Source organism: Mesoplodon mirus (assembly GCF_964341445.2).
Source record: "Mesoplodon mirus genome assembly, chromosome: 9".
In the NCBI taxonomy this organism is placed as follows: domain Eukaryota; kingdom Metazoa; phylum Chordata; class Mammalia; order Artiodactyla; family Ziphiidae; genus Mesoplodon; species Mesoplodon mirus.
The window spans coordinates 83,551,974-83,565,520 of record NC_138985.1 but is presented as its reverse complement, the minus strand read 5'-3'; the positions used below and the strand labels follow the sequence as shown (position 1 = coordinate 83,565,520).

The window sequence follows — 13,547 nt, the reverse complement described above, 5'->3', positions numbered from 1 at the left end:
CTCCCCTCCCCATGTCCTCAAGTCCACTCTCTGTCTGCATCTTTATTCCTGTCCTACTGCTAGGTTCTTCAGAACCATTTTCTTTTTTTTTTTTTTTTTTTTTAGATTCCATATATATGTGTTAGCATACAGTATTTGTTTTTCTCTTGCTGACTTTCTTCACTCTGTATGACAGACTCTAGGTCCATCCACCTCACTACAAATAACTCAATTTTGTTTCTTTTTATGGCTGAGTAATATTCCATTGTATATATGTGCCACATCTTCTTTATCCATTCATCTGATGATGGACACTTAGGTTGCTTCCTTGTCCTGGCTATTGTAAATAGAGTGGCAGTGAACATTTTGGTACATGACTCTTTTTGAATTATGGTTTTCTCAGGGTATATGCCCAGTAGTGGGACTGCTGGATCATGTGGTAGTTCTATTTTTAATTTTTTAAGGAACCTCCATGCTATTCTCCATAGTGGCTATATCAATTCACATTCCTACCAACAGTGCAAGAGGGTTCCTTTTTCTCCACACCCTCTCCAGCATTTATTGTTTGTAGATTTTTTGATGATGGCCATTCTGACTGGTGTGAGGTGATACGTCATTGTAGCTTTGATTTGCATTTCTTTAATGATTAGTGATGTTGAACATTCTTCCATGTGTTCGTTGGCAGTCTGTATATCTTCTTTGGAGAAATGTCTGTTTTGGTCTTCTGCCCATTTTTGGATTGGGTTGTTTACTTTTTTTGATATTGAGCTGCTTGTAAATTTTGGAGATTAATCCTTTGTCGGTTGCTTCGTTTGCAAATATTTTCTCGCAGTCTGAGGGCTGTCTTTTGGTCTTGTTTATGGTTTCCTTTGTTGTGCAAAAGCTTTGAAGTTTCATTAGGTCCCATTTGTTTGTTCTTGTTTTTATTTCCATTTATCTAGGAGGTGGGTCCAAAAGGATCTTGCTGTGATTTATGTCAGAGTGTTCTGCCTATGTTTTCCTCTAAGAGTTTTAGAGTCTCTAGCCTTACATTTAGGTTTTTAATCCATTTTGAGTTTATTTTTGTGTATGGTGTTAGGGAGTGTTCTAATTTCATTCTTTTACATGTAGCTGTCCAGTTTTCCCAGCACCACTAATTGAAAAGCCTGTCGTTCTCCATGGTATATTCTTGCTGCCTTTAGCAAAGATAAAGTGACCATATGTGCATGGATTTACCTCTGGGCTTTCTATTCTATTCCATTGATCTATGTTTCTGTTTTTGTGCCAGTACCATAGTGTCTTGATTACTGTAGCTCTGTAGTATAGTCTAAAGTCTGGGAGCCTGATTCCTCCAGCTCCGTTTTTCTTTCTCAAGGTTGCTTTAGCAATTTGGGGTCTTTTGTGTTTCCATACAAATTTTGAAATTTTTTGTTCTAGTTCTGTGAAAAATGCCATTGGTAGTTTGATAAGGATTGCATTGAATCTGTGGATTGCTTTGGGTAGTATAATCAGTTTCACAATGTTGATTCTTCCATTCCAAGAACATGGTATATCTATCTCTTTGTATCATCTTTAATTTCTTTCATCAGTGTCCTATAGTTTTCTTCATACAGGTCTTTTTTCTCTCCTAGGTATTTTATTCTTTTTGTTGCAGTGGTAAATGGGAGTGTTTCCTTAATTTCTCTTTCAGATTTTTCATCACTAGTGCATAGGAATGCAAGAGATTTCTGTGCATTAGTTTTGTATCCTGCTACTTTACCAAATTCATTGATTAGCTCTAGTAGTGTTCTAGTGGCATCTTTAGGTTTCTCTATATATAGTATCATTCTTTTTTTTTTTTTTTTTTGCTGTACGCGGGCCTCTCACTGCTGTGGCCTCTCCCGTTGCGGAGCACAGGCTCCGGACACACAGGCTCCGCGGCCATGGCTCGCGGGCCCAGCCGCTCCGCAGCATGTGGGATCTTCCGGGATCGGGGCACGAACCCGTGTCCCCTGCATCAGCAGGCGGACTCTCAACCACTGCGCCACCAGGGAAGCCCTATATATAGTATCATGTCATCTGCAAACAGTGACAGTTTTACTTCTTCTTTTGCAATTTGGATTCCCGTTATTTCTTTTTCTTCTCTGATTGCTGTGGCTAAAACTTCCAAAACTGTGTTGAATAATAGTGGTGAGAGTGGACAACCTCGTCTTGTTCCTGATCTTAGAGGAAATGGTTTCAGTTTTTCACCATTGAGAACAGTGTTGGCTGTGGGTTTGTCATACATGGCCTTTATTTGTTGAGGTAAGTTCCCTCTATGCCTACTTTCTAGAGGGTTTTTTAAAATCATAAATTGGTGTTGAATTATGTCGAAAGCTTTTTCTGCATCTGTTGAGATGGTCATCTGATTTTTCTCTTTCAATTTGTTACTATGGTGTATCACATTGACTGATTTGCAGATATTGAGAATCCTTGCATCTCTGGGATAAACCCCAGTTGATCATGGTGTATGATCCTTTGGTGTGATGTTGGATTCTGTTTGCTAGTATTGTGTTGAGGATTTTTGCATCTATGTTCATCAGTGATATTGGCCTGTAGTTTTCTTTTTTTGGTGGCATCTTTGTCTGGTTTTGGTATCAGGGTTATTATGGCCTCATAGAATGAGTTTGGGAGTATTCCTCCCTTTGCTATATTTTGGACGAGTTTGAGAAGGATAGGTGTTAGCTGTTCTCTAAATGTTTGATAGAATTCACCCATGAAGCCATCTGGTCCTGGGCTTTTGTTTGTTGGAAGATTTTTAATCACAGTTTCAATTTCAGTGCTTGTGATGGGTCTCTTCATGTTTTCTCTTTCTTTCTGGTTCAGTCTCAGAAGGTTGTGCTTTTCTAAGAATTTGTCCATTTCTTCCAGGTTGTCCATTTTATTGGCATAGAGTTGCTTGTAGTAATCCCTCATGATTCTTTGTATTTCTGCAGTGTCAGTTGTTACTTCTCCTTTTTCATTTCTAATTCTGTTGATTTGAGTCTTCTCTCTCTTTTTCTTGATGAGTCTGGCTAGTGGTTTATCAATTCTGTTTATCTTCTCAAAGAACCAGCTTTTAGTTTTATTGATCTTTGCTATCGTTTCCTTCATTTCTTTTTCATTTACTTCTGATCTGAACTTTATGATTTCCTTCCTTCTGCTAACTTTGGGGTGTTTTTGTTCTTCTTTCTCTAATTGCTCTAGGTGTAAGACTAGGTTGTTTATTTGAGATATTTCTTGTTTCTTAAGGTAGGATTGTATTGCTATAAACTTCCCTCCTAGAACTGCTTTTGCTGAATCCCATAGGTTTTGGGTCGTCGCGTTTTCATTGTCATTTGTGTCTAGGTATTTTTTTATTTCCTCTGATTTCTTTAGTGGTCTCTTGGTTATTCAGTAGTGTATTGTTTAGCCTCCATGTGTTTGTATTTTTTACAGATCTTTTCCTGGAATTGATATCTAGTCTCATAGTGTTGTGCTCAGAAAAAATACTTGATACCATTTCAGTTTTCTTAAATTTACCAAGGTTTTATTTGTGACCCAAGGTATGATCTATCCTGGACAATGTTCCATGAGCACTTGAGAAGAAAGAGTATTCTGTTGTTTTTGTGTAGAATGTCCTATAAATACCAATTAAGTCCATCTTGTTTAATGTATCATTTAAAGCTTGTGTTTCCTTATTTATTTTCATTTTGGATGATCTGTCCATTGGTGAAAGTGGGGTGTTAAAGTCCCCTACCATTACTGTGTTATTGTCGACTTCTCCCTTTTACGGCTGCCAGCATTTGCTTTATGTATTGAGGTGCTCCTTTGTTGGGTGCATAAATATTTACAATATTATATATTCTTCTTGGTTTGATTCCTTGATCATTATGTAGTGTCCTTCTTTGTCTCTTGTAATAGTCTTTGTTTTAAAGTCTATTTTGTCTGATATGAGAATTGCTTCTCCAGGTTTCTTCTGATTTCCATTTGCCTGGAATATCTTTTTCCATCCTCTCACTTTCAGTCTGTATGTGTCCCTGGGTCTGAAGTGGGTCTGTTGTAGACAGCATATATACGGGTCTTCTTTCTGTATCCCTTCAACCATCTATGTCTCTTGGTTGGAGCATTTAATCCACTTACATTTAAGGTAATTATCGAAATGTATGTTTCTATTACCATTTTTTAAATTGTTTTGCGTTTGTTACTGTAGGTCTTTTCCTTCTCTTGTGTTTCCTGCCTAAAGAAGTTCCTTTAGCATTTGTAGTAAAGCTGGTTTGGTGGTGCTGAAATCTCTTAACTTTTGATTGTCTGTAAAAGTTTTAATTTCTCCATCGGATCTGAATGAGATCCTTGCCTGGTAGAGTAATCTTGGTTGTAGGTTTTTCCCTTTCATCACATTAAATATGTCCTGCCCCTTCCTTCTGGCTTGCAGAGATCTGCTGTTAACCTTATGGGAATTCCCTTGTATATTATTTGTTGCTTTTCCCTTGTTGCTTTTAATAGTTTTTCTTTGTGTTTAATTTTTGATAGTTTGATTAACATGTGTGTTGGCGTATTTCTCCTTGGATTTATCCTGTATGGGACTCTCTGTGCTTCCTGGACTTGATTGACTATTTCCTTTCCCATATTAGGGAAGTTTTCAAGTATAATCTCTTCAAATATTTTCTCAGTCCCTTTCTTTTTCTCTTCTTCTGGGACCCCTATAATTTGAATGTTGGTGCATTTCATGTTGTCACAGAGGTCTCTGAGACTGTCCTCAATTCTTTTCCTTCTTTTTTCTTTATTCTGCTCTGTGGTAGTTATTTCTACTCTTTTATCTTCCAGGTCACTTATCCTTTCTTCTTCCTCAGTTATTCTGCTATTGATTTCTTCTAGAGAATTTTTAGTTTCATTTATTGTGTTGTTTATCATTGTTTGTTTGCTCTTTAGTTCTTCTAGGTCCTTGTTAAACATTTCTTGTATTTTCTGCATTCTATATCTAAGATTTTGGATCAACTTTACTATCATTACTCTGAATTTGTGTAGGTTTCCTGGTGGAGGGGACTGGTGCCAGTGTTCTGGTGGATGAGGCTGGATCTTGTTTTTCTGGTGGGCAGGACCACGTCCGGTGGTGTGTTTTGTGGTATCTGACTTTATTATGTTTTTAGGCAGCCTCTCTGCTAATGGGTGGGGTTGTGTTCCTGTCTTGCTAGTTGTTTGGCGTAGGGTGTCCAGCACTGTAGGTTGCTGGTCGTTCAGTGGAGCTGGGTCCTAGCGTTTTGATGGAGATCTCTGGGAGAGCTTTCACCATTTGATATTACATGTATCTGGGAGGTCTCTGGCTGACCAATGTCCTGAACTTGGCTCTCCCAACTCAGAGGCTCAGGCCTGACACCCATTTGGGTCACCAAGACCCTGTCAACCACACGCCCAGTACGTGGGCAGTTTCTTGCCTTTTGGGAAGTCTGAGGTCTTCTGCCACTGTTCAGTAGGTGTCCTGTAGGAGTTGTTCTATGTGTAGATGTATTTCTGATGTATTTGTGGGGAGGGAGGTGATCTCCATGTCTTACTCCTCTTCCATCTGGAAAGTCCCTTGAGCCCTATTTTTAAATGTAGATCTCTGAATCCCCATGGACACAATTCTTGAGAATTATATTGGCTGTCCACTCAAGTATGTGCCATGCTCATCATCAAGAATCATCACTAGGAGATTCTACTTAGTCTTCATACATTCCCAAAATAAGTTTGCTATGGCCCCATAGAAGTAATGTTGTAAATGATGGTTACGTATCTAAGATGGCCCACAAAATCTCATCAACCCCTTTAGCAGATGACCAAGTTTAGCCTGAGCTTATTCAGAGCATGGAGGGGCAATGCTGGGTAAGGTCGTAGTGGAAGAAGGAAGCCAGTTCCCTGGTATGAGGAAGAGGTGATTCTAACACCAGTGGATCCTTGGCTTCCCTGGCTACAGTGCAAGAAGATTCTGGCCAGTAGGGCAAGTGTCAGCCCAGAGGAGGTCTGGAGCAGCAAGAGTTCATGAGTGCCAGAGGTGAGGTGACCAGGGGGGAATTATATCCAAGAATTATATCTTACAGTTTTACTTTTTAAATAGTTATAACACCCAAGTTACTACTTCTGTGTTAATAAGTGAGGGCCTATCTTTATTTGAAGTTAGTAACCAAGTCTGATCTTGGCTTTTTTTTTTTTTTTTTTTTGGTGGTATGTGGGTCTCTCACTGTTGTGGCCTCTCCCATTGCGGAGCACAGGCTCCGGATGTGCAGGCTCAGCGGCCATGGCTCACGGGGCCAGCCGCTCCGCGGTGTGTGGAATCTTCCCGGACCGGGGCACGAACCTGTGCCCTCTGCATCGGCAGGCGGACCCTCAACCACTGCGCCACCAGGGAAGCCCTGATCTTGGCTTTTATGGTTTCTCTAAGCTAATTTTTAAAAGCATATAGTATGGGTGTCCCTCTGTGTGTGAACTGTAATTTCTCTTGAATTCCATTATTCTCTTACACCTATTCTATAAAGAGGGACCTCAGCAAATGCCTAAAACCCCTAACATGAAAGACTCTGGTTTTGTGTATCCCTGATGCTGGATGTGCCAATATTGTTTGGGGGGATTTTACATGAATAAGTTGACAGTAACTGTATTGTATGTGGCTCTAAAGTCATACATAAATCAGTTCTTTAAAAATTAAGTTCCAGAAGAGGTTGGAATGAACATCTTAGCTATAAAGCATGTCCCTTTATTCTATAACAATTCCAATTTTATTAGCTTGGTAAAGACCTTTTATTTTTCATCCTTTTTTGAGTTCAGCATCTCAACACAACTTGGCCTAAAACCGTCTTAGCGTAGTAGAATCTTTTCCTCAGACTCTGACAAGTGAAACTCCAAACAAAAGTTGAAGTTTATTGCTTTAAAATAATGCCACAAGTCTGAAAACACATTGCGGGTGCTACATTGACCCTAGTGGAGACTATAGCTCCTCTGGTAAACTCCATTCTGCAGAAAAACACTGTGGAGGGAAAAAAATAAAGGGATGGATGGGATTTTGTGGAGGTCATTGTTTCCATTTAATCCAGAATTCATTTGCCTCACAAAGCACTAATTGACCTGTGATAAGAGCTTCCTGAATAGGCTGTGAAGACACAAGAATAAAAGGGATTGGTATCAACTGTGATAAAAAAAAAAAAAAAGCCCAGTGTCTGTTTCCTAATGAGCAGAAATGTCACACTGTAAGCATGCACTTAGAAGATAATTCTGGTGACTACAATTCACATTTTAGAAGTTGAATTTGTTTTTCAAAAAATAGATCTCCTTTCAACAGAATTCAAATATTTACCTCCTCCTCCCCCCAAAAAATCTGTCTGCCTTCTTGCCTGTCCATCTATAATACCTACCTACCTACCTGTCTATCTTTAGAGCCCTCTGCTGGAAGCATGGAGCATGTATATTTATTATACCTCAGATCTTGCTATTTGGAGAAATAATATGGTAGCACTAGAACAGACAAATATGTTTTCTTGGCATAGCTTTGCATGTTTGCACCAGTCTCAGTAGAGCAAGAGACTTCCATAATTAATTTTCTGTTCAGATCTTAAATGGTAACCAACACAACTGTATCATTTGATGAGGTAGAACAAAATACCATTAACAAAAAATTGATAATGCTTGAAATGAGGAGAAACCTACTAATAGGATGCATGCATTAGAATGTCTGAATGATCGGGAAGTCTTTTACCTTGATTTACTTACTGAATTCATTTATTTATATTTTACCTTATTCCAGAAAGGATAATAGAGTGTGTGAACAGAAATGCTTACTGCTAGTGAATGGCCTTTCAATGAAATTTTAAATGGAATGTTTCCTGTCCCTGAGAACCAACAATCTGAGAAAAAATAAGGTGTTGGGATTGAAGACAGCTTATCTATGAAGTTGGGTCTCTTGCTGTTATATGATTTCAAAATCAATCTTAAGAAAATGCAGGCAGTTTGACACGATGGCTATAAAGAGCACCCGTGTTTTCAAAAGTGAGACAGGATTAAATAGCAGTGCTAGTTGAAAATCTCAGGGCTAGAATATTCGGTAAATCTTGAAAAGCTGTATCTTGTTCCACTGGTGTGAAACAATCCATTCCTTGTGAGAGAATTTCTACACTATAAGTCATGGCAATTTGGGATTAATTTGGAGAGCTCAAGATTTCTGGTTTAAAATTGCACCTGGCAAGTACCTAACACAATTTCCCACTAAAGTACTTTTTAAAAGTGATAAAACTTCACAATAACGGAGAAAAATAGAACTGAGGTCTTCCTTTGTCAAGAATCTAGAAAAAAATTTCACTAACTTTAGGGGCAAGAGAGTGTTGGGTTTACTTTATTTGAGACCTACCTGAGATTTATTAGGAAAACACTTTTATCTTTCTCTTACCATCTTACTAATGATTCAAAAAAGCAAGATTTACAGCAGTTAGAAAATTGGGCATGTTTCCTTTACTGCCTCTGCTTTTTGCTGCACCATGATATTATCCTCCACCCCCTGTCAACACAGGTGCTTCCACAGCCATTCAGAGTTTGGATCCGAGAAATCCCTGAGCAGCAAGTCGGCAGGCTTTGGTGAGACCCTGCTGCATCCAGGAAGTATATTATATCAGCACTCTCGGTGGGACGGGTACAAGAGCATCCTGCTTCCGGTACTGCAGTTCATCTCATGCATTTGTCCGCCAAGGTGGACAGCAGAAGTTTAGTCCACTGCAGCCACTGCTGGAGCCTGGAGTTTAACTAGAAATTATAGACACCAGCCCGCCATTTGTCCAGTGACCTAAGGCAGGAATTCAGCTGGAAAATCAGTGGACAGCAAGTAAAATCAGTGATGGTCCACACATACTGCTTCACTGCAGTATTCTTCCTGTGGTTTCACAGTATATGAATACCAATGGCAAGTTAACATTATACCTATGGAAGAATACTGCAGAACAGACAGAGTTATCCTTCTGAAAACTCAGAAGAACACAGCTTAAAAATAAAGAACAAAGAAGTCTGGAAAATTATGTTCATTCTCTAGAGAATGCAAGGAGATAGACTATGAAAGCAGGGCAAGAAAGCCACGAGAGAGTGCAGGCTAAGATTAAAAGGAAGAATGCTGGAAAGGAGACGGATGAAGCAAGGAACTATAAGAACAACTAAAAATGCAATGGCATCATTAAAGTTGTCCTTGAGGTCATAGAGAGCAAAAGTGAGATGATAAATGAATGTTCCATTCAGGGTTGTGAAAGACTAACGTGAGGAGTTCACTCCCAGAAGGCAGAAGAGAAGGACAGAGAGAGAGAAATGAAGAGATAAGGGGACAGGCATCCTTACAGAGAACAGCAAGGGAACTTAAGCCTAATTCTAATTCCTTAGAATTAGAACTAGAAGAGGAGAAATTAACAAAAACATAATGGAAGAAAAATTTCCCAAGCCAAAAGAAGTTTGTGCATATCAAAAGGATTTACCATATTGCATTTAAAATTGGGAGAAAGAGGCCCTAACTAGATAAATCTGGGCAACATTTTTTAATGAAAAGTATAATCTGTGTATCCCCAAGCTTCCCCATCACATAGGTACAAATGAGAACATATTATTCTTTAATAATTCTTCATTAATAATAACTTACCCCTGAAGTCTTATGGCTCTATGGCCTCACTGTCTAAGAAGCAGAACCTCAACTGAACTTTTTAGGTTACTGTCTCTCCCGTGTCTCTGGAAGAGGCCCTGTCCCAGTCTTGGTCCTGGCTGGCATCTCTACTGTTGCTTGGCTCACAGATTCTCAGTACCACAGAAAACAGCCCAGGCCAGCCACTGCTGAGTTCATCCTGTGGCTTTAGGATCCTGATGTTCCTCAGGCAGCTACAGCCACCGTCATGTGTCTTCCAGCCATGACTCTCCGTGTTGCTGCCCTACCCCCAGTGTGAATCCAGCTCTTCCCCTTTTTATTGAAGGCTTAGCAATGGTGGAGTAATATTTAAACTCAGACAAAATCAGTGGTGGCTACCAGATAAATTGTCTTTCAGAGCCTAAAACCCAGTCCCAAGTTCAACATCAAGGGACCCCTTTAAGAATCACTTCCCTCCTTAGCTCATTTTCAGACACCCAGTGGTCAAGACTAGTTTTCTTCCACTTTCTAGGAGTTCCTCTAAGTTTATGTCATGGTCTCCTGGGAGGCCAAAGCTCAGGTCTTAAAGTCCCCAGGTAAGGAAGGAGTTCCCTCTTCCTTCCATGCTAAGGGCTTTCCCTCAAGCCTTCCTTTCACATCTCAGAATCTGCCTTTTCCTGTAAGGAGCCAGGGCCATAGTCACTGTCTTCATAGAAGTCCACTCTGGCTACCCTCAAGGGTGTGCCCTTCCCCTGTTATGTAAAAGGGACAAACTCATCAGAGCACAGCAGAGCAACGATAGCACAAAGATATACATGTTCTTACGTTGTCCCATTACAAATTATAAAGAGAGAACAGACCCTGTTGTGTCTAACACTTCTCTAAGTATGGGTGGCTCAATCCTCATATGTGAGCTTCGTCAACTGTCCTGGTTAGGTAGGTGCTACACCTGCACAGGTGCTTTTCTGCAAGACCTTTCCAAGAAGAAAGCTTCTCCCCAGCATGTGGGCTGGGAGTGGGAACTCAGCCCTGGGATCATGGAGGTGAGAGGTTGACCTCCCCTCCACATTTCACTGCAAACGTTATGGGCCTTGACATACATAAAAGGTCATGGCTTTCTGTCCCAGCACCCACTATATCTCCAAATGTTCTTAGGCGAGATATCCTTATACATGAGGGTAAAGATTTTTTTAAAACCCTATAGGCTTCCAGGCAAGAGATATTCATTTTTACAAAGTAAAAGTATCAGTCAGTCTCTACCTAGATTTCTGGAATTCAGTGCTTTGAAGAATGGGATCACATAGTTGATTCAAGAATTGAATACTCATGAAGATGTCTTTTATGCAAAAAGTCAACACAAAGATATCCTCTGATATACAATAGCTGTAAGAAGATTACACCCCTGTATCCTTCTTAAAAACCAAATACAGGCGCTTGGGCTTTGAGCGGCGGCGGCGCCACCTACTGCTCGGCCCTGCTGGTTTCTCCTCCCCAGACTGCCCTCAGCCCGCACGCCAGCCGGCTCCGTTATGGCAGCCCGCAGCCCCAGCGTCGTGGTTAATGATGATGAGCCAGGTTATGACCTAGATGTATACCTAATCGTTTATGCTGAGGATTTGGAAAAGGTGTTCATTCCTCATGGACTAATGGACAGGACCGAACGGCTGGCTCAAGATGTGATGAAGGAGATGGGAGGCCATCACATCGTGGCCCTCTGTGTGCTCAAGGGGGGCTATAAATTCTTTACTGACCTGCTGGATTACATCAAAGCACTGAAGAGAAATAGTGACAGATCTATACCTATGACTGTAGGTTTTAGTAGACTGAAGAGCTACTGTAATGACCAGTCAACAGGTGACATAAAAGTAATTGGTGGAGATGATCTCTCAACTTTTAACTGGAAAGAATGTCTTGATTGTTGAAGATATAACTGACACTGGCAGAACAATGCAAACCTTGCTTTCCTTGGTCAAGCAGAATGATCCAGATGCTCAAGGTTGCAAGCTTGCCTGTTAAGAGGACCCCTCAAAGTGTTGCATATAGACCAGACTTGGTTGGATTTGAAATTCCAGACAGGTGTGTTGTAGGATATGCCCTTGACTATAATGACGACTTCAAGTATTTGAATCATGTTTGTATCATTAGTGAAACTGGAAAAGTAAAATATGAAGCCTAAGATGAGAGTTCAAGTTGAGTTTGGAAACATCTGGAGTCCCAGTGAATCAACAGGAAAATTATCAGATGTTCTAGTTCTGTGGCCAGCTGCTTAGTAGAGCTTGTTACATGTATCTTCTAAGAATTTCATCCGTTTTGTATTTTAGAAAGGTCAGTTGCTGCATTCCTGAACTCTTTATTTGCACTATGAGCCTATAGACTATCAGTTCCCTTTGGGTGGATTGTTGTTTGACTTGTGAATGAAAAATCTCTTAAACCACACCACTATTGAATGAAAATATTGAAATTGTATCTGTAAGAAACATTGAAAGAGAAGAATGTATTAGTTTTGTAATTGGTATTTTAATTTTTATATATTTAGGAAAGAACAGAAGTGATTGAATATTGTTAATTATACCACTGTGTGTTTAGAAAAGAAGCAGTCAGTTTCATATCAGTGACAGCATTTAGAGGTATCTTTATGTTGGATAAACCATATGTCCTGGAGTTATTTTAGTAGGTTTCAGTAGTATTAACTGTATTTTCCCACTTGTTCAGATTATTTCTGGCGAATCTTTGTCAACAGTTCCTTTTAAATACAGGTCAATAAGTTCTAAAAGCCTACCACTTTTTGAAGTCTTCAATGTAAAAATCCTTAAAATAAAGGTTGGCTCTTTAAAAGAAAAAAAGAAAAAAACCAAATACACACACATCAACTATGCAGAGAAAAAAGCTGGAAGGAAACATAAAAATATTTACAGTGGTTGCTTCAGTGATTTCTATTCTGCTTCTTTATTCTTCTTTGTATTTTCCAAAATTTCCTGGAAAACATTCATTGCTATTTTAACCTCTGAAAAGTAAAATGTGCAGTGGGAAAATTCAAACTAAAGAGCATCTGTAAGGGATAATAAAGAAAAAAATTATGGAACATCTGCAAGGGACAAAAACATGCTAGGAATTGTGTTCCCAGCTAATATACTGAACCTCAGTGTAGAAAATGGAGGGAGAAGGAGTATTCTCTTTAAAAATATGCCATCTCTTGCTATTAATATGTAAGTACTATATAAAATGTAAAATACTATATAAATAATATGTTTGCCAGTGTTTCACATTAAAATGAAAGACTTCACATGCCCAATGAATGAAGCTAACCCCTAAAATATATATATATATATATATTTTTTTTTTTTTTTGCGGTACGCAGGCCTCTCACTGTTGTGGCCTCTCCCGTTGCGGAGCACAGGCTCCGGATGCGCAGGCTCAGCGGCCATGGCTCACGGGCCCAGCCGCTCCGCGGCATGTGGGATCCTCCCGGACCGGGGCACGAACCCGTGTCCCCTGCATCGGCAGGTGGACTCTCAACCACTGTGCCACCAGGGAAGCCCTAAAATAATATTTTTTATCTTTTGAAAGGCTGGTGACAATCCAAAAGGAAATTCTACACTTGTGTACCACTTTTTTCTCTTCATAGCATTTTTACCTAAGGTTTCTTCTCGTTTTGTTAATAGGTCGAGCAATATCATAATGTCATTTTCCACGGCCCAGAAGGAAGCTTGCAAGACTACATAGCCCATCAGCTTGCACTCTGCATGAAGGTATGGATCAGTCACATACCCTCTCCTTTTCTTTGAAAACACAAAAGCATATAGAACTAATCACACTCTTATCACAGCACAGACAGATGGCTGCAGGATTCCCCTGTGAAATAGTGAGAGCTGAAGTGGATACTGGTTTCTCCAAGGACCAGCTAGTAGATCTGTTCATCAGTAGCGGTAAGACCATCTCAGCAAACTGAGTTGTGATAACCAAAAGGCATGCCCTTCAAGTAAGCCGTTATACGGAA

At 39.8% G+C, this 13,547-nt stretch overlaps 1 protein-coding gene and 1 pseudogene across 5 annotated transcripts in view; both read left to right on the top strand.

Annotated features, from left to right (window-relative positions):
* CTTNBP2 (cortactin binding protein 2) overlaps positions 1 to 13,547 on the top strand; it is a 188,890-nt gene that overhangs the window by 148,423 nt on the left and 26,920 nt on the right. For all 4 annotated transcript variants that reach the window (XM_082632187.1, XM_082632186.1, XM_082632185.1 and 1 more), the window contains 2 exons: positions 13,213 to 13,299; positions 13,377 to 13,476. In XM_082632187.1, coding sequence (XP_082488313.1) covers positions 13,213 to 13,299; positions 13,377 to 13,476 — 187 coding nt within the window. The remainder of the gene's footprint in view (positions 1 to 13,212; positions 13,300 to 13,376; positions 13,477 to 13,547) is intronic.
* On the top strand, positions 11,048 to 12,412 carry LOC309810658 (hypoxanthine-guanine phosphoribosyltransferase-like; annotated as a pseudogene). The gene has a single exon. The product of its transcript is annotated as a hypoxanthine-guanine phosphoribosyltransferase-like (transcript).